Raw genomic sequence first — 20,386 nt, 5'->3', positions numbered from 1 at the left:
TTTTAACCAACTGTTCTCAAAGTTGAATTCCTTCGTTCTTGCATGACCCTTAACACTTCCTCCAAGTCGGGTTCAAATCAGATCAAAACTGCTTAAGCTGAACCTGCCCTGTGGCCTTGGTCCTTGACTGGTTGTTGTTAAAATCGAACCTTTTATTTTTGCATTGTCCCTAACCGTTTCACGTATTTTGGTCTAAACCAGATAAAAACTTCAAGATGACCTTGTCTTGTGACCTTGACCTCTGAGCTATTAGTATAAACACAATAGGTTTAATCTTTGCCTCATCCCCAACCCATCCATCAAATTTGGTTGAGGTGGTATGAAAACAGTTATTTTGTTCACACACACACACACACACACACACACACACACACACACACACACACACACACACACACACGCATGGACGCACGCACGTGCGCTGGTCGAACTCTGACCTAGCTGTGACCTTGGCATTTTACCTACTGTTGTGAAAAACAATATGTTTACTCACTGGCTGTCCTGCAACCGTCCACCAAGTTCCGCTAAAAATAAGAAATTTATTTTGTTAATGCAAAGATAAGTAAGCAGGCAGGCGGGCAGGCTGGCAGGCAGGCAGACAGACACATAGACACAGTTACATACATGTGCACGCTGATCAACACATAACACCCGCTTTCGCTTCGCAAGCCGAGAGTAAGGATCTCTATCACTCAAAGCCCTCTTTGTATAAGCTGGTAGACACACGAATTCGAGTTACCCCATTTCATATATTTGTATCAGTAGACCTACGACCACGTCAAACCCTTTAAAAGTCTGACAAAAAAAATATATATATCGTGGAAATGTAGTTTGTATTTGCCCAAGGGACATAAGTATAGAGTCTGTGGTGAACCTGTGAAGAGATGAAGGAATGGTACCCAGTTTGACAACTGTTAATGAGAAAGAAGGAAATATTTGAGCAAACACAATACGATGTCCACAATGAAGAAGAAAATGATGAACAAACACAGAAACACAGAGAAGATGAATCATTATAAAACTGCTGGAATGAGAGCAAAATAGTTGTATAGACTGAGGCTGCTGAAGACCATCCTGATAATGGAATGTAAGGATGAAGCTGTTATCTTCCCTTAGACCATAAACAATGTGAATAAATATTTGACATACTGGCAAACATCGAGTTTGCAGACAGTACTCAGGTGGCATAGGAGGCCTTGCGGCACTCTTCCTTAGCAATATCTTTTCATGTTGGACCTGAACATCCTCGTCTACATTGGTAATAGCTAAAATATCAATAACATACAAGAAAATATTGAGGTATAATAAGCAGAACGTACAATCAAAGACAAAAGTCGTGTCGCGGTTTTGTCCGGAGATTAAGTGCAACACTTGAAATATTATGAAATCTCTACCCCAGTTACATGCTCGTGGTTGGGTAGCCTGACTTCCTCAAGCTTCATATCTGCTACTGATGGGATGACGGTATGAATGAACCCATGAAATTCCGAAGCCTTAACATCAACTCGCAAGAATTGCTGATAGTCTGGAGGCCAAACACAGAATTCTGAGTTTTTATGCACCCAAAACTTCAAAAGTGGCACCCTGTTTTTTGTCATCTATGGACCTTAGACAACATCCCCAGGGCAGGTGCTGGGCTGAAAATGTGTCCGGAGCTGAGATAGAGCCTGTGTTTTATAAGCGAGTATAGGCACAAATTAGGAGAAAATAAGACAAACATGTTACCTCATCTATGTTATTATCACTTGTATTATATTTCTGTTTATCTTTCCAGGAAATCCTTGAGGACTCAAATACTTACCTGGCATTACCTATAAATAACTGCCTGTAACAAAATACTACCTACTTACCTTTTTGGCATTTCTTCTCTGCCTTGGTGAAAGGTTACCTGTTGGGAGCCCGGTAGCATTAGATGCCCAAAGCGTCACTTTGGCATCTGCTCGTGTGATTAGGTTTGTTAGCGTGTCAGTTTACAAGGGCGTTTAAGGCTATGACGTGCCAGTCAATACATCATCAGTGTTCATTATTTTGGAAATTGCTGGGTATGAACAACTGATGGTTGCTGGTAGTAGAGACTGAACTTGATACCATCTAAGGAAATAGCTGCTATATCATTGATGCTATGGCCTTGGTTCAAGCACTTGGGAAACCAATGGATGCCCACAATTTCAGTGATCTATCAGATATCTTCTGGCCAAATTTGATCATCAATGCAAATGAGTAGATATCATCTTTAACCCGTCACGTCCTGAGGTATTTCGCACCTCTGAATGCTGTGAAGAGTATGTACGATGGTGCGAAGGCTGCAGTGCGTGTGGATGGTGAACTAAGTGAATTTTTCTCTTTGAAAGTTGGTTTGAAACAGGGATGTGTCATGTCTCCATGGTTGTTCAATCTGTACATGGATGGGGTAATAAAAGAGATACAAGGTAGGGTAGTGGATGTTGGAGTGGCCCTGGTGAGAGAGGATAGTGTTTGGAAACTCCCTGTACTGTTGTTTGCAGGTGATACTGTGTTGTTGAGTGAAGACGAAGGGGAGCTGCAAGGCTTGGTGGATGAGTTTGAGAGAGTGTGCAAGAAACGGAACCTAAAGGTGAATGTAGGGAAGAGTAAAGTGATGGTCTTTGAGAGAGGTGAAGTTAGTGAATGTACAGCGAGGTTGGATGGTGAGGAATTGGAAAATGTGAGTACGTTTAAGTACTTGGGTAGTGTGATGAGTAAGGATGGAGGTTTGGAGGGTGAAGTGCTTGAAAGGGTACAGCAGGGAAGAAAGGTTGCTGGTTCCTTGAAAGCAGTGATAAGAAACAGGGAAGTGAGCATGGAAGTGAAAAAGTTACTACACGACAGTATTGTGATACCAACTCTAACGTACGGAAGTGAAGCTTGGACATTGTTGGAAGGACACAAGTCAAGAGTGAGAGCAGTGGAAATGAGTTATTTAAGAGGAGCCTGTGGAGTCACGTGGAGAGACAGGCTGACGAATGAGGATATAAAGGAGCATTGTGGTGTGGCTGTGGATGTGATAGGAAGCGTTATAAGGAACACATTGAGGTGGTTTGGCCATGTGGAGAGGATGGAGGGTGAAAGACTGACGAAGAGAGTGTATGTGAGTGAGGTGGAGGGGGGAAGAGGAAGGGGGAGGCCGAGGATGAGATGGAGGGATGGGGTGGAGAGGTATATGAGAGAGGGGGGTGTGAGTTAGGAGCAGGGCAGTGAAATGGCGGGGGACAGGGCGACTTGGAGGCAATTTGTTTGTGGCCACCCCAAACGGGATTGAGGCGTCTGGCAATAGATAGATAGATAGATAGACACCCCCCAATCCCGAGGTATTTTCGAAAAATTTTTTTTTGGCTAAAACCTTCGCTCTTGGTGAGAAACATCGAAAATTCATAGAGAAATCGCTCACCTGAGGTTTAAAATACTCGATCCAGGTGGCAGTACCTCCTTACCTTACTGGGTTTTCTAGCAGGCTGGCACCAAAGAAAACGAGTTCTATGGGAGGGTAACTATTTCACACCACTCATAAATGGTATTTATTTATTTATTTAGTACGAATTTATATGTAGTACGACAGTATATTGGTTTTCAAACAGTAATATTGGCATTATAAGCATTGTTTCACTCACTAACTCATCACCATACCTGATCTTTTTTTTTGCCACATTACCTGATCATCATTTCTGACTGTTTCTTCCTCTAATGCTATGTAAACTATGTCCTCCACATTGTCATCGATTGGGGAATCACTCTGGCCCTGAATGTCTTTATTGGCCAGGTCACTGGTAACACGTGAATTGCCGAGACAATGGCGTGTGGGGGGGGGGAGGTTATGCAGTGTAAGGCATTGTCCCTGCTTGGCATCTTGTACAGGAATAGAGGAAGGTGTCCCGTGTATACATACGAAAAATCACGCGCGAAAATTGAACATTGTGCAAATAAATAATTGCGCAACATACCAGTACGTCATCGGGACTGGCAAATGCAAAATGTTGCAACGTACCCATACGTCGATGCGATGCCTCGGGTTAAGACTCAATCAATGGAATGACAAGACAAAGCTGATCTGGAAAGAGGCAAATCCATCGCATAATTGAAGGAAGAGATGTTCCACTACCTTCACAATGGCCAGAATTTATATCCTTGACAGAAAACAAGACCAACCTTGTCAGTTTTCTCACAGATGAACTACATGATAAGAACAAACTACTCAAACACGATTATGAACTGGTCATTGCTGGAGGTTTCAAAGATAATGAAGATGTGGTAACCACAAGCTGTCGTGATTCATCCCATTTAAAATCTCACTAAGAAGAAGCAGACACTAGAATGGTGTTACATGCTGCAGATGCTGCCAGGTGTGGATTTCAAACAATGATTGTTGATAGCAAGGACACAGATGTTCTTACTATGCTCATACACTTCGGTGCCAGTCTTCCAAAACAAGTGTGGCTCAAAGTTCCAACTTTGTTGGACCTTCAAAAAAGTACCGTTTTATTGCCACACAAAAGATCAGAGCTACACTTGGCCTGGACCTATGCAACAATATTCTCAGTTTCCATGCCCTGTCTAGGTGTGACACGACCAGTCAGTTTTGTGGCATAGGAAAGAAAATTGCTTGGAAGATCTACCAAGAAAACCCACATCTGGATGACTTTGGTTATGGGCTGCTCTCTCCACAGAAACAACAAAACGTTGAGAAATTTGTAGTCAGTATATATGTATCAAAGTCTACCCTCACCTCAGCAGATGAACTACACACTCAGCTGTTCTGCACTATAGCTGCAGAAAAACTTCCTCCAACACAAGATGCTATGATTTAACATGCCAAGCGAGCACACTACCAAGCTTTGATATGGCACCATACACTTGAAGCCAAGCCCTCATTGCCAAGTCCCAAATAGCATGGTTGGAAAGAAGGAAATGGTGGACACCTTGTACCACTTCTTATGACCAAGCTTCCAGTCCCTGCTACATGCATTGCACTTGTGAGCTGTAGCTGTAAAACCTCATGTGTTTCATCTAATTGTTCTTGTAGGAGACACAGTTTGTGCTGCACAAGGGCCTGCATTTGTTGTCGTGAGGACAATGTGTGCCTCAATCCTCTTAATCCTTGGGCACAAGATGATGAAGACTGTGATTCAGGTGATAAGAAGATCTGATGTATTACTATTGCCTGAATCCTCCTAATACTTGGCACAAGACATGATTAAGACAGTGGCTCAGATGATGACATCTGTTGTATTGGTATTGCTATTAGAGATGATAAACTGGTTCAACATGATGATTATGTAATACATGTTTTAACAATTATTTTGTCACAGACAACTTTTGCATAACACATCAACTGTACAGCACTTGTTTATCTAGGAGTCTTTATCTTCAAATTATTTTCGAAATATGGCTGGTCATAGTATAGTAAGATTAAGGAATAAAGTAGGAAACTTTGGAACACACATGAAAACTTGCTATTAGATCCTACATCTCCTGCACCAAAAGCAGTCTTCATCTGGGGAGAAAATATGCTCATTTACATACATTTAGATAATTGCCTTTACTGGGTCTCAGGACGTAATGCCAGACTGGCACCTGGGTGTTTAGGTATGCTGAGGGTATGGGTAAGACCGGTAGGGGGTCCATTGCTTTTGGAATTTCCGGTGCCTAAAACTTCTAATCTAGGCCACTCTTAAAAATTGGCCTCCAGACTATGAGCCCGAACTTTGTATGAGAGACGAAACGCCAACGGTTTGGCGATGATCACCTACCATTTCATCTTACATCTTACCACAAAACGTCAGGCAGACCTACTATACCATGGTATGGAGAGGTCAAGCAACATGCATCCAACTAATAGGAATATGAGAGGTGGCATGATCTTCCTTTATTTACGGGATGCGAAGTCTGAACAGAAAGCTCAAACATTTGGTATATGCATAACCATAGAAAGGTGGATTAGGATTTCAGGAGGAAGGCACAACGGAGAATCATCATCGTTCAGGTCGTCTTTGTCTTACCACAACACTATAGGACCAGGAAATAATCACAACAATGGAAGCAGCACCCGCAAGCAGTGCTTATGCCATAAGAAACGAAGTGCACCTTGAATGAAGCAGACAGACAGTTGTGCGCGGACTTCGGTCGTGTGTGTTTTTTTTTTTTTTTTATGTGTCCGACTCTGGGCATAGGCTTCACAGCCTGCTATCAAGGCCCAGCAGTCCTCCTACATACCATACACCTCTACATATCACCACTTCGGCGCTAACACCCACCGTCCATATTGAATACATGCTAGGGCTGTCTCATACAGGACTGGACCGTACGTGTTCGAACTCGTCTGTTGGATTCAGTTTGCTAGCCACTCTAAAAGAAAAAAAAAAAAAATTATCATAATAGAATTGAAATACAGCATAATGTCCCTGGGAATGCCCAATCACCTCCACCAGGGATTCAGCATAATGCCCCCGGAAACTCCCCGACACCCCCACAAGGACCCCATGGAGGAGCAGCAGTGGCACACCGAGACTTGGCGTGATAACGGCACGAGCCAGCCCGGGCCGTACGCCCCTATGACTCGGAGCCACCCCGCCGTTGCCATAGCAGGAATCTGGCACTACCTTCTGGGCGAGGTTCCACCAATCCATCTCGGGGTGGAGCTGTCTGTCCAGCTCCGATCAGTGCCCCTCAGGAGTTGGCCTGTAGCTACTCCCGCCTTCTACAAGAGTGTGCCAGTAGCCCCTCCGAAGGTGTCTTCCCTCTTGGGACGGCTGGTAGCTGCCCGCCCCTTGCTAAGGAATCGGCCAGAAGCTGACCTGAGGGTAATAAGGAGACAGCGTGTAGCCGCTCCCACCTTCGTCAGAAGGTGTCTTTCCGGAGACGGCCTGTAGCCGCTCCACACCCCCTCCTGAAGGAATTGTGTAGCCACTCCCACCTTCGTCAGACGGCCCATAGCCGCTCCGAAAGCATTGCCCCTGAGTCAGCCTGTAGCCGCTCCTCATACCAGCTGAAGGAGATGGCCTGTAGTTGCTCCCGCCTTCGTCAGACGGCCGGTAGCTGCTACGAAGGTGTTGCCCTCAAGTCGGCCTGTAGCTGCTCCACACCCGTCCTGCAGGAGTCGGCCTGTAGCCACTCCTGCCTTCGTCAGACAGCCAGTAGCTGCTCCGAAGGTATCCCAAGGTGCGCTGGTAATTATTCCCCCTCTCAGGCCATGGCCAGTAGCTGGGCCTCAGCGCCTTATGGTCGGGCCCCTGGGAAGCCACGGCCAGTAGCCGGGCCCAATGGCCGGAAGCAGTCAAGAGCAGCCCTGCCGCCCCAGTGTGAGACATATCCTGACTCCCGACGCAGTGGATGTAGGAGAGCACTGGAGAGGCCCTATCGCCTCCCCCGGCCTCTGCTCCCTACGCCTGGCCCTGGAGAAGACCCACCTGATGGACCCTGGTGCAGACCGATGCCGCAGCCCCTCCCTGACGGCGCCACCTGGCTCTGGGGGCCGCAGCCCTTGGGAACTCCAGGCCCTCCCCAGAACGCCCAGGCGGGACCTCCCTACGCCCCGCTGGCAGAGGACCTTTACTTCCGGCTGAGACCTGACTGAGAGGTTCAGGGAATTGTTCGGCCCCAGTCCTGAGGGCCATACTCCTGTTCGTAGCCCGGAAAGCCTGGGCCCCTTCGCCACCTGCAGCCCCGAACGAGAGAAGACGCCCCTGCATGTCGTCCCGTGCCCTCTCGGCACGACCTCGCCTGGCGGTGCCCCTGTCCCGGCAGAACTGTCGCCGGCGTGTCTCCCCGCCGCACCCGCCGTCCAGTGACTTATGAGACAGTGATTGTGCCCTAAGTACAGTGTAACAGTGACGAGGTAATAGAGTACCTTCCTAACACAAGGCCAAGTGTTTACGTGAAGTTGGAATAATGGTCTAATATATGACAGGGCGGAATAGTGAATAACCTATGTAAAATCCAAGTGATAGTGAATAAGACTCATGTGTGACACCCCTCATATTATAATCAGTGATACACCCAAGCCGTGGAGTTCATATTAGTAAATTACCCAAATGTCCCTTGCTCTTACAGAATAATAAATCGAACACGCTATCAATAGCCTCCACCTCATATTACCATAAATATAATTAGACTCCAGTGCCTTACACCCTCCCCTAGTGAGCCTCATCTCTAACTCCTCCACACGCGCGCAGAAACCTTGGGCCGTATTATGATAATTAACCAAAATCCCCTTGCTCTCAGGAAATATTAAGTTGAACGCGGTACCAATAACCTCCGCCTCATACTACCATAAATACAATTAGATCCCAGTGCCTCGCACCCTCCCCTAGTGAGCCTCATCGCTCACTCCTCCACGTGCACAGCGACCCTGGATTATACTAATTCTGTACGCTACGACTCGAGTGTTATTTCAAGTGCATACTACCATAGTATCCTACGAGATACTGATTATCTAGTTATAAGAGTTATAACTGACCAAATATTGTGTTGTGATATCTGCAGTTGTCCTTTGTCTGACTGAGTAATACACGTGTAAAGGTTATTGCCTGGAGTTTTTGTGCCCTGGCTCTCTCTTATTTGTACCAAGCCCCGGTCTCGAAAGAGGACCCCGCTACACGTTAGGTGTTCTAGGACCGAGAAGTCGAGCCTTAAACACCTAACATTACAAGAATAACTCTGTTCTCATGTGTTGAATACCGTAGTGAATTCTGTTTTCAACATGCGTAAATAATGTCCCTGGTCATAATTATCAACCTGTAGCTAATTTACAGTTAATAGAGATGAAGAACTGACTTCCGAACACCTATTTAGCTAATTGACTTCTAACGTTGCGAATGTGGTCATAAAAATATAATATATGAGAAACACTTCATAAGTACTAAATAGAAACAGCAGTCAGAAAGATTTAATAATTATGTAGATTAGTTTCGTTGTTACAAAAAAAAAGTATATGTCGGCATCACAGGCAGGTCACCTGGAACAAATGGCAACTCGAGTCAGTGCTACCAACCGATCGCTCGACACAAAGCAGACCGATCCAAAACTATAGTTTTTGAGCAGATATTTTCACCAAATTTCACGACACGACTTTTGTCTTCGAACAATTAAGGAAGAGGTGTTGTTAAATCTCTCAAGTAACCTAGAATTCGTCCCTTAATCGGCTACGTTAGGTTCACTGGGCTGGATTGAAGTGGCTTAACTCTGCACGATCTGGAGGTCGCAGATTTAGTGTTATAGTCTATGAGTCTCTCAACAAAAAGAAATTTACAGTCCAGACCTAACCTAAAGGATCTGACCTAATCGTGAAGGAATGTAAATGTAACTATCTCCATGCAAAACCAGTCACAGCCATGTTAAACATTTGTTCATATTATTAAAGGTCTGAATATATCACAATCATCTGCAGAGAGATGGTGGTGCTGTGCATCTACGTGATTAATTTACTCAAGGTAAAGAAGACCCTATGTAGTCAATGAGCTAAATGAGGACAGCTGCCCCTCCAGCTTGAAAAATTTCTCATCAAGTGAATAATTGTTAATGCATTAACTGAGGCCATATCAAATCTCACCAAATTCTTAAGTCGCTCAAACTGAATAAAATGATCTATTGTCAGCAAGAATACACCATAAGAGACGTAATAGTAGAGAAAAGGTCAAGCACTTTTGCTGTAATTTTCTGTGGACATGTAGCAAAGAACATCAAATACACTGAGTACAAAGGAGACCTCACTATGCCCGTGTGATAAAGCCATCATGCCAACAAAGCTGAGATAAGAAGCGATTAGATAAGAATGGAGAGTCGGGTTACTTGATACACTAGTCCTACCCACATCTACTTACATCCTCCCAGGGCTAAGTATACTCCTGCATATTTACTGGCTGCAGAAATCTTTATGGTTACTTACTGAAGCATGTTGACCTAGTATAAAGCTATGCGAACTTATGGCCAAGTATTGCTTTATCTATATTCATCTGTATGTGCAAACTCTGGGATTATTTACATTTATATGGTTTAAAATTGCAATATCTTCATCTTGAATGCTGAGCTGCGATGAAAGAGACAACCCTTCTCATTAATATATATATATATATATATATATATATATATATATATATATATATATATATATATATATATATATATATATATATATATATACTGTTGTATTTCCTCTTTCCTACCAGACGAATATTTTTACGGTCTCACAATGTCAACTTTTTCTACGGTCTTAGTCTGCCCTCTTACACAATCACAGAGAGCGCAAACCTCCGTCAACAACAATAAAATGTATGATTTATTCCTGTATCCCGAACCAGATCCACCTCAATACCTACCCAACTCTTCCCTGACCCACTGTCAACCTATCCACAAATTTTCACCGGCATCCGAAGACAGCTTTTTGAGATATATTGCACACAAACAGTGGGACACATACAGGCGGGTACATAACTGTCCAGCTTCGATGACGGAGGTAAAAAAAAAACAATCGCTCAAGAGCTGAATAAACTTTCTAGTGACAACAATAATAAAACTTAAGAATACGTCACATGATTCAAGAGTTAACACCAGACGATAGCGCTGGTCAGAAAGATGCGATACGGAAAGGTTATGTAGTCGAAATACTGTCTTACGCTGCCACAGAGCTGAGAGACAAAAGCTACAAAAGAACAACAATCTCCACCACTCTAGTATATATTACATTATCCAGATAATACTGCTGCAAATGAGTTGACCAATATCCAAAAATAGGAAAAGCAAAACACACAGGTGGAACAAAAAGCAGCATTCATAATGTTCCACCCACACCCACCTTAGCCACTGGGCGATTACTAAAAAAAAAAAAAAAAAAAAAAACATTCGTCTGACTCTCATCCCTTATACTGTTCTCCCAAATCGGATAAAAAGTGAATTAACAGAGCCCTGTGAACCTGACCCTTCCTTGTGACCCTGGTCTTTGAACGATTATCAGAATCAAGTCCCTTTCCCCTTGTTGTACTCTGAACCATTCCATAAAGTTTGACTTAATTCGGATAAAAACCACTTAAGCTGACACCATGCTCCCTTGATCTACGAGTATTACCTACTGCGTTTAAAAACTATAGGTCAACCCCTTGGCTGATCTTCAACCCTTACATCAAAACTGATTCAAATGAAATCTAAACTCTTTTAGTGATTTTGTTCACACACACACACACACACACACACACACACACACACACACACACACACACACACACACACACACACACACACACACACACGGATCCAAATTTGATTTTGGCCTTTGATGAACGTTTTCAAAATTGCTCACATTGTTCTTCCCATACCCTCAAACGTTCCATCAGTTTTGTTTTAAATCGGATCCAAAATGTTTAATATGACCTTGGTAGACCATGTTTTGACCAAGCCCTGTGACCTTGACCTTTGACTCATTGTTGTCAAAAACAATAGATCAATCCCGTGGCTGCCTTTCAACCCTACCACCAATTTTGGCTGAAATTGGATAAAAAATATATTTTGTCAACATAAATTCACACACACACACACACATACACATATATATAAATACATATATATATATATATATATATATATATATATATATATATATATATATATATCTATCTATATATATATCTATATCTATATCTATATCTATATCTATCTATCTATCTATCTATCTATCTATCTATATATATATATATATATGTTATAGATGTGCTTTACATTACCCAGCAGAGTCAGATCGTCAATGAGTCAAACCCTTTTAATGACCACCTTAGTAAATCATTCATCCACCCAGCTCCATCCCGTCAGTCCAGCCAGTCTCCCTGCTACCTCACACTTACCCGTATTTCCTTCAACCTCCAGTGTGGTACAGCACACGTGAGGTTTTATGTTTCACTGTTTACCTGGTGCCTCTCAGTCTCTCTTGGCCTTTTCATTCCTCCCTCCTCCCTCCTCCTCTCTCTTTTGGTCATCTCTAGCTATATACTGTACTCCACCTTTGAGTACCCACACCTCTTTTCACCACCACCACCACCCATTATCATCATCTTCACCATCAGGATATCTCTTTCCTCAAAATCCCTTCTAAACTCTATCTGCATCTCTTACCTCTCTTCTTTCTCCTGTCCCTTTTCTCCCATTCACCCTCTTCTCTCTCTCTTTCCCCCTCCCTCCCGTCTCCCACACAGAAGGAGTCAGATATCTACTGGTCGTCTCTCTAACAAACCCTTCTAACTTCTCATCTCTCATTTTCATCTTTTCTGTTCCTAATTTCCCTTCCCTGTTCCCTTTTCTTTCCCTTACCTCTTCTTTCCTGCAGTCTCTAGTGTTGCGGAATTCAGATGTTTATTTGCTACTTCTCTCACATTTCCTGCTGACCTATTTCCATCTCTCACCTCTCTTCTTCCTCCTGCCTCTACAGTCTCTTTCCCCTATCTCTTTGCCCTTGTCCCTCTTCACTCACCTCTTTTTCTTCTCTATTGTATTCTCTTTTCTCTCAGTCTTTTTCTTTTAGCTCTCCACATATCCTCTCTTCTACTCTTCCATCCCTTCTCCCACTCTTTTTCCACCTTCGTTTTCTCTCCCTTTCTCCATTTTCTCTCACCTCTTCCCTCCCATTCATTCTTCCATACTATCACCCCTTCACTTTCTTCTCTCCCTTACCTCTTCCCTCCCATCTCCAGCGTAACAGGGGTCAGATGCTTATTGGCCGCCTCTCTCACAATCTTGCCAACCGTGGTGGAGCCTGTGTAGAAGATGTAGTCAAACCTTTCCTTCAGCAGCTCAGTGGTCTCCTTCACACCACCACACACCACAGGATAGCAGTCCTAGGAGGAAGGAAATATGCTTGTTAATTAAGATAGGTTTACGCTTATTGATTCCACAAGGGTCAGGAAGCCGCAAAAACCACTGTGGATTTAATATCAAGTTGTGCAACCTCCATCTCCTCTGTGTGTGCCATACTGCGGAGAAGAACGCACAGGAATAAAATACATACCACGGCATCTGACTTCATTGCTCAACAGACTTACACATAGGAATCACTTCAGTCCGGTGACCTATTCTTTAGTCTACACTTGATATCTCTAGACGACTTTGGTTAATTCAGAGACAACTGTTCGATCTGGCGGGGACAAAAAGACCATATCATCCCCTTCACTACCAATGATTCTTCTTTTAAAAATCCCCCAGAGACAGTAAGAGTAAAATAGAAAATACGTCACGGGATTGAAGGGGTCTCTCTCTCTCTCTCTCTCTCTCTCTCTCTCTCTCTCTCTCTCACACACACACACACACACACACACACACACACACACACACATCAGTTGGATTTCCAAACTGGATAAAATGGCCTGGAAAGATAAAGACTAAATTAATTACCTCACCCAGCCCTGAGCCCACTGATGTCTTCTGTGGTTAGTCTCGTCTTTATCAGGCGATTTTAGTCAACATCGGAAGGAACCAAGGCAGTTTAGAGGTTAATGGAGGCCATCTCACCAAGGCTATGTTCAAGACTTCTATTTCGGCAAGTTCTTTCTAGGGTGAATAATGTCGCCTAAATGCAGCAATATACAAGACACTGATACAGGTGATTTCGTCTGCACAAAACTTATCGGTAACTTTAGCTTAATTAAAATCTGAAGGACACTGATAACAAGCCCAGCGATATTGTTGTAGTGGGGGGTTCAAATAACCTAATCAGTTCAAGGTCGTGGTGCTGGAGAGGGACACCTTCGCGTGGTGACATCGATATAACCACACGATTCCACTGTATGGTTATAAAGACGTCCCTCAACTCCCTATCCCCCGAAAGGAGAATGGAGACTCGCATGAGGAGGGCGGCTTCAACACGCTGTTCACCGGGTTATTTTAGATAGTCCTGAGGCCACAACAACACCAACTTAAGGCCGTCTTTTAAATTCCGGAATTTCATACAGTTTTAGGAAAGATTTTTGGAACTAGAGGGTTAGATACAGCTTTCACTGACGCTTTACTACAAATGGTGCCACCAGACGATGTTGTTAGGAGAGTTTTCCAGCTGCAGGGGTTGATATGGCCTTCATTATCTCCATTACACAGGAGCTCTCCCGGGTTTAAAAAAAAAATCGCCAATACAAAAAATAATCTTCAATATGACGCCATCGTAACCCAGTGAATCCAGGTGACGCACGTTCTGGTGCAGTCTGGCTTCTGTCACACAATTTTATGCAACTTAGGAAACTCTGGTACTGATGGGCTTCATTATGGTTATATCTAAACCATCTTTTTGGAACAGTCTTTCTATGGCCGTAAAAAATCTTGAGGCGACGGAAAAAATAAAATGAAAACTTCAGTGTTTGGTGGGCAGACGTTGGTGATGGAGAGGGACGCCTTTCCGTGGTGGCACCGCTATATCAGGGCGACTCCACTGCCCGTCTATGTAAATGTCCCTCAACTCCCATCCTGTCCCCCCCCCCCAAAAAAAAAAGGACGGCAGACTGCATGAGGGCAACTTCAGCCTGCAGTACACCAGGTTCCCGTCTAGACGAGCCTGGAACCACCACCACCACCACAGCAACGACAACGACAACAACAACTGCATGGGTAGATGTTTAGCATACATCCATTAACACTTTCAGTCCTGTGGTGTGTATTTTAATTCCATTTCTGGTATCTCCAGACGATTTCAAGCACATTATGAGAGACTTTTACAACGAGAGGAGGTAGTCAGCGCAGAAGTGGTGACATGGGACAGGTGTATAGTAAGTAGGACTGTTGGGCATGAAGGAACAGTCTTTAAAGTCTACAGAGTCGGACGCATAAAAAAAAAATGCAGCTTACATTAATCCCTTCACTACAATGCGTCTTCCTTAAGTAAAATAAAATCGTTTAGAAACAGAATGAAATGAAGCTGTCGAATTCAAGGAGTTAACCCTTCCAATGGCGTGACGCTTTATTTTTATTTGTTTTATTTACTGTATTTATTTATTTTTTTCGCCTGTTATCTCCAGATGATTTTATTCAGGTTGGGGGAGACTTTTGGTACCTACTCAGTGAGAAGTGAGATCTTCATGTCTAAATAAAATGATCTCTAGATGGCAGGAATAATATACAAAAATACATTATGGACCAGTTCCTCCCTCTGCCTCCCCTCTTCCCCATACACGTACAGCCTCACCTCTCCAGCGTCAAAGCGGGGGCACTTGTCAAAACCTGTGTATTAAAACATCTCTGTCTAAAGTGAAAAAATATAGCTTGTACTCTTTCTCTGTCTCTTTTCGTTTTTCTGCCCGACTCTCTCTCTCTCTCTCTGTCTCTCTTACGGGTAAAAATATGTTCAGTAATTTTAGGTAACAGATTCTCAATAAAGGACAGGGAGAGTATCAGAGGAGCTGTGATTGCCCTTTTCCATTTTACTTTCTATTTTTTAAAATACATTTTCATATTTTCTCCTTGTAAATGTACCACTTTACATTTGTAAAGTGGTACACGAATTTGTTCGTGTGATATTCTGTTCTTAATTTAGCGTACTGCGTTCCAACAGATTTGGCTGGAGAGAATAAAGAGACGTTTACGAGACATCCCCTATGTGTGTGTGTGTGTGTGTGTGTGTGTGTGTGTGTGTGAAACTAAACACACGTAACCTACCTTATCCAGATACTGAGGCACAAGTTTGGCGAGACAGGCAGCAGTGGCAGGGGATACCTCAGAAGGCTTGATCACGGCACAGTTCCCCGCTGCTATTGCGCCTGTGACGGGTAAAAGGAGGAATGGGAGAGTGTTATGGGGGAGAATGGAGAATGATCTAGGGGGAGAAAGAAGAGAAAGAAGTATGAGGTACCATAGGAAAACATATAAAACGTAATAGCCGGGGGAAATTGGAAATATAACACGTAATATGCGTCCACACTGAAAGTGGAACGTGTTCCAGGGAGTGAGCAAGTCACGCAGCGCTGAATATTCTGTGGCTCATCATCTTCCTCTGATTTCCTGACCTGAAAATACTAAAAAGAATTTATTAGATTACACCAAAAATATTCTCTCACATTTCCTGAAACAAACTCTCTCAGCAATCGTCGGAAAATACTGCTTCACACAACCTTAGACCGTTACGTCATTTGCAGCCGGCTGGTACGCTAATATGCCTTATAAAAAATCATTTCCTCGATTTACGGAAAAAACTATTGGGAATTACGGGCTGTCTATGGTATGAAAATAACCGAGGATTTTTATGCAATTTCCAAACTGGTGTTTATCTTTCTTGTAACTTCAAAACTGGCTGATATATCCAAAAAAGTTTGCTACTGCACTACAGAGTTTTCCTCCCGACCCCTGCCCTCATTTCTTGCTGATGCGATAAATCTTTCGCTTGGGCACAAAATGTCGGGGGTCATAACTGTGACTAATTTTGGTGTTCTCGCTCGCTTCACTCGCTCCAACAATTAGTTCACCATTTTTTTTTTCTAATTACTAGACGGTTCTTGTATAGCCTATAATACAAAATGAAGGACAATCTGTAATTCGTTCTGCCGTGGGATGACATTTCTATTGTATTCTTGCCACTACTTGACCGTTTTATTCAGCTTAGTACAGCACGCTAGTTGTCAGGGAGTCACTGAAGGCTCTATGTAACCAATTCATTTCGAAAAGTCTCTCACGAATTTATTAATTCATCTGGAGGTAGAAAGAAGAAAAAAAAACTTCAGCTACCGCAGTGTAAGGGTTTAAAAAATAATACGTATTAAGTACCGATTATTTTAAGTGTGTGTGTGTGTGTGTGTGTGTGTGTGTGTGTGTGTGTGTGTGTGTGTGTGTGTGTGTGTGTGTGTGTGTGTGTGTGTGTGTGTCACTTAACAACAACAACAATCTCTCTCTCTCTCTCTCTCTCTCTCTCTACCCACCATGCACTGGTTCCATAGTCAGCACCAATGGGTAGTTCCACGCCCCCATAACCAGAGCCACGCCATAAGGTTCACTATAGACGCGACTCTTGTCCAGCGGTATGACAGAGCCCACACTCTCAGGCTTGGTCCATTTGTCCAGACGACTTAGGCAGTATTCCACGTTTTTCAGACTGGCGTTCACTTCCAGCAGCATCCCCTCCGTTCGTGGCTATTGGCAAGACAATAAAAATCGTAATAAGGGTTGTAGCAGCAGCAGCAGCAATAGTAGTAGTAACAGTAATAGTAGTAGGAACAAAATAATAATAACAGTAACAATAATAATAATAACAATAATAATAATAATATTAATAATAATAACAATAACCAGAACTCCGTAACTGTCCTGCGAACAGTTACTAGTCTCCATCTACTGTTCCGGATAGAGGTCCTTGACTAAAGGTCACTAATACATGAACTGGACACCTTAGTTGTGTTCACAGGTCATGGTTGGGTGAATTTGTAGTAATTTGGTGGAAATTGGTCCAAGTTCACCCTTCATATTCCTTGTGCAGGTGGGACTGAAATCACTTGTTCACTCATAATGCAGACATGACTTTCTGCCACGCTCTTCCACTGTGAGTAAAGGATTTGGATTTTTTTTTTCTCTCAGCAATGGCTCAGGCCAGGACGTATAACCTGGGCCCTTCGGATTCCTTCTCCAGTCTCCGGTTCTCCTGGAGTCATCGGGAGATAAGACCAGCAAAAACAATAGTCTCCACCTATCTAGTGGGTGGAGACTAATACAGTAACTCGTTGCCTATTCTTACTGTGTAGCCACAATAAAGAAGCTTCGCCATAACTATCTATGGTATTATAAGGTATGAAACTTTGGCATCATAAACAAGTCTGTGAGCTTTAGAGGTAGCTCAAGGTCATTCATATTTGGAACATGTATTTACATAACCTAAGGTAGCTTCTTGTGTAATATCAACAAGATCTGAAGACCAAGGTGTCTCGGCATGCATTCCCTTCTCATATCCTTTGACTAATGCAAGAAAGCCTTGGTTTAATCACGCTTGTTCTAATGCTGTCTACAACAAGGAGAGGGCCTATAAAAGGTACCGGAGCCAACCCACCCCTGAATCACAGTTTTTATATGTTTCTGCCCGGAATCGTGCTAAGTCTATTCTTCGCTCTGCTAAAAACAATTTCATCCGTACTAAATTCTCTAAATTCTGCAACTCGAATTCTTCCCGTTCCTTCTGGTACTTTGCCAAAAACCTTTCTAACAACTTTACCTCATGAACCTTCCCTCCTCTTTTCTACTCTGATGGTTCTGTGGCTATTTCTTCTACTGATAAAGCAGATCTCTTCGCTCGGACTTTCTCCTCCAATTCCACTTTAGACAATTCCGGTGCTGCTCCTCCATCACTTCCCCCCTTGGCTTCCTCATGGCTGACATTAAAATTTCTTTAGCTGATGTATTTTCTGCCATCACAGGCCCCAATACTAACAAGGCATCACTCCTGTTGTCCTCAAGAACTGTGCTTCTGTGCTTACACCCTGCCAAGGCAAACTCTTTCACCTTTGTCTATCAACTTGTACCTTTCCTTCTTGCTGGAAGTTTGCTCTATTCAGCCGGTCCCAAAGAAAGGTGATCATTCCCACCCTCTAACTACCGTCCAATTGCTTTAACATCCTTTATCTCAAAAGTTTTTGAGTCAATTCTTAACAGAAATATTTTGAAGCATCTTTCCAATCACAACCTTCTTTCTGATCATCAGTATGGGTTCCATCAGGGACGCTCCACAGGCGATCTTCTCACCTACCTTTCAGACTCCTGGTCATCCTCCTTTTGGGACTTTGGCAAAAGCTTTGCCATTGCACTTGACATCTCAAAGGCTTTCGATCAACTCTGGTGTAAATCCTTAATTTCCAAACTGCCCTCTTACGGTTTCTATCATTCTATCTGTGCCTTCATCTATATCTTCCTTTCTGGTCGTTCTGTAGCCACTGTTGTAGACAACCATCGTTCTTCTCCTAGATCTATCGATAGTGGTGTTCCTCAGGGCTCTGTCCTATCACCAACTCTCTTTCTTTTTTTTCATCAATGACCTTCTGAGCTGTACATCTAACCCTATCCACTCGTACACTGATGACTCCACCCTTCACCTTTCCATTCGGTTCCCTCAACGTCCATCTCAGCAGTTACTTCAACAAACAAGGGATGAGGCGATGGCACGCCTAATGTCTGACTTGGCTCGTATCTCTGATGGGGGTAAAAAATAATCTTGTTTTTAATGCATCAAAGACTCAGTTCTTAAACCTACCAACCTAACAAAATCTTCCACAGGTATACTCACTAATTTTTAATAATATTCAGCTTAATCCTGCATCATCCTTGAATATGCTTGGGGTTTCATTCACTCGAGACTTATCTTGGAAAGATCATAGTACATCTCTTGTAAAATCTGCTTCTAAGAGATTAGGTGTGCTAAGCTGTCTCCGTTCCTTCTTTACCCCTGCACAATTGTTGACTCTATACACGGGTTTTATATGCCCCTGTGTAGAGTACAACTCTCAAGTGTGGGGAGGTTCCCCACATACAGCTCTTCTCAATAGGGTGGAGTCAAAGGCTTTTCATCTCATTAACTCTCCTCCTCTTACTGGCTCCCTTCAACCCCTGTCTCTTTGCCGCACTGTTGCATCTTTATCTCTTTTCTATCGCTACTTCAATGGTCACTGCTCCTCTGAACTGTCTACTTGCATTCCTCCACCTCTACGACGGGCGCATAGCACCCGTCTAGCAGCAAACCCTCATCCCTTTTCTGTCCAACTCTCTAATGCAAGAGTTAACCATTACTCCCAGTCCTTCATTTACGTAACAGGTCAACTCTGGAACTGTCTCCCTCTGTCTGTATTTCCTGCTAGCTATGATCTCCAGTCTTTCAAATGCAGTGTGTCCAAGCATCTCGAAATGATCGAATCTTGAATTTAGCTCTCTCTTGTATTTTGTTTTTCTCTTGGAAGGAACAGTTATTGCAGGCTCGTGGCCTTTGGTTCCTTCTTCCTAGCATAAAAAATAAAAATAAAAAATAAAAAGAACGCATGGGTAAATTTTACATTTGTCTCAATAGCTGATATGGTTAACTGTAACCATAGTCTTTTCAAATCATAGAGGGATCACAACTATAAACCTGCAAAGTTACAGTGTTACGACTTTTGTGGTTTTGATTAACACATGTTGCAATGAAAACACTGAGCAGATTTGAATTCGGAACGTTCTAGTAGACTAAATGGCAAAATATTACGCCAAAATTCTCAGGAAAACTTTTTTATTATAAGATTTTCAATCAAACAGCTGTTTCTCAATTAGTTTTTGAGATATTTCAATTTCAAATAGCCAATTTTTACAATTATAATAAGTATATGACCTTCAAAAACAGGCCAAGGTCATAATTATTTGGCACAAGTACTTAAGTTACCCTGGGGTACCTTCATGTGAATTACCATCAAAATTTAAT

General features: G+C 43.0%; 1 protein-coding gene across 1 annotated transcript in view; it reads right to left on the bottom strand.

Annotated features, from left to right (window-relative positions):
• The window catches only part of LOC145409310 (aldehyde dehydrogenase, dimeric NADP-preferring-like), a gene marked incomplete at its 5' end in the record, with an annotated part of 131,970 nt that overhangs the window by 75,756 nt on the left and 35,828 nt on the right, over positions 1–20,386 (bottom strand). Inside the window, 3 exons of the mRNA XM_080279784.1 lie at positions 12,664–12,827; positions 15,628–15,728; positions 16,881–17,091. Coding sequence (XP_080135910.1) covers positions 12,664–12,827; positions 15,628–15,728; positions 16,881–17,091 — 476 coding nt within the window. The remainder of the gene's footprint in view (positions 1–12,663; positions 12,828–15,627; positions 15,729–16,880; positions 17,092–20,386) is intronic.

This window comes from Coenobita brevimanus, chromosome 80, assembly GCF_032717465.1.
Source record: "Coenobita brevimanus isolate Jiangsu-jjx chromosome 80, ASM3271746v2, whole genome shotgun sequence".
NCBI classification, from domain to species: Eukaryota; Metazoa; Arthropoda; class Malacostraca; order Decapoda; family Coenobitidae; genus Coenobita; species Coenobita brevimanus.
Note: the sequence above shows the minus strand (reverse complement) of the source record. Positions and strands in the feature narration are given on the sequence as shown.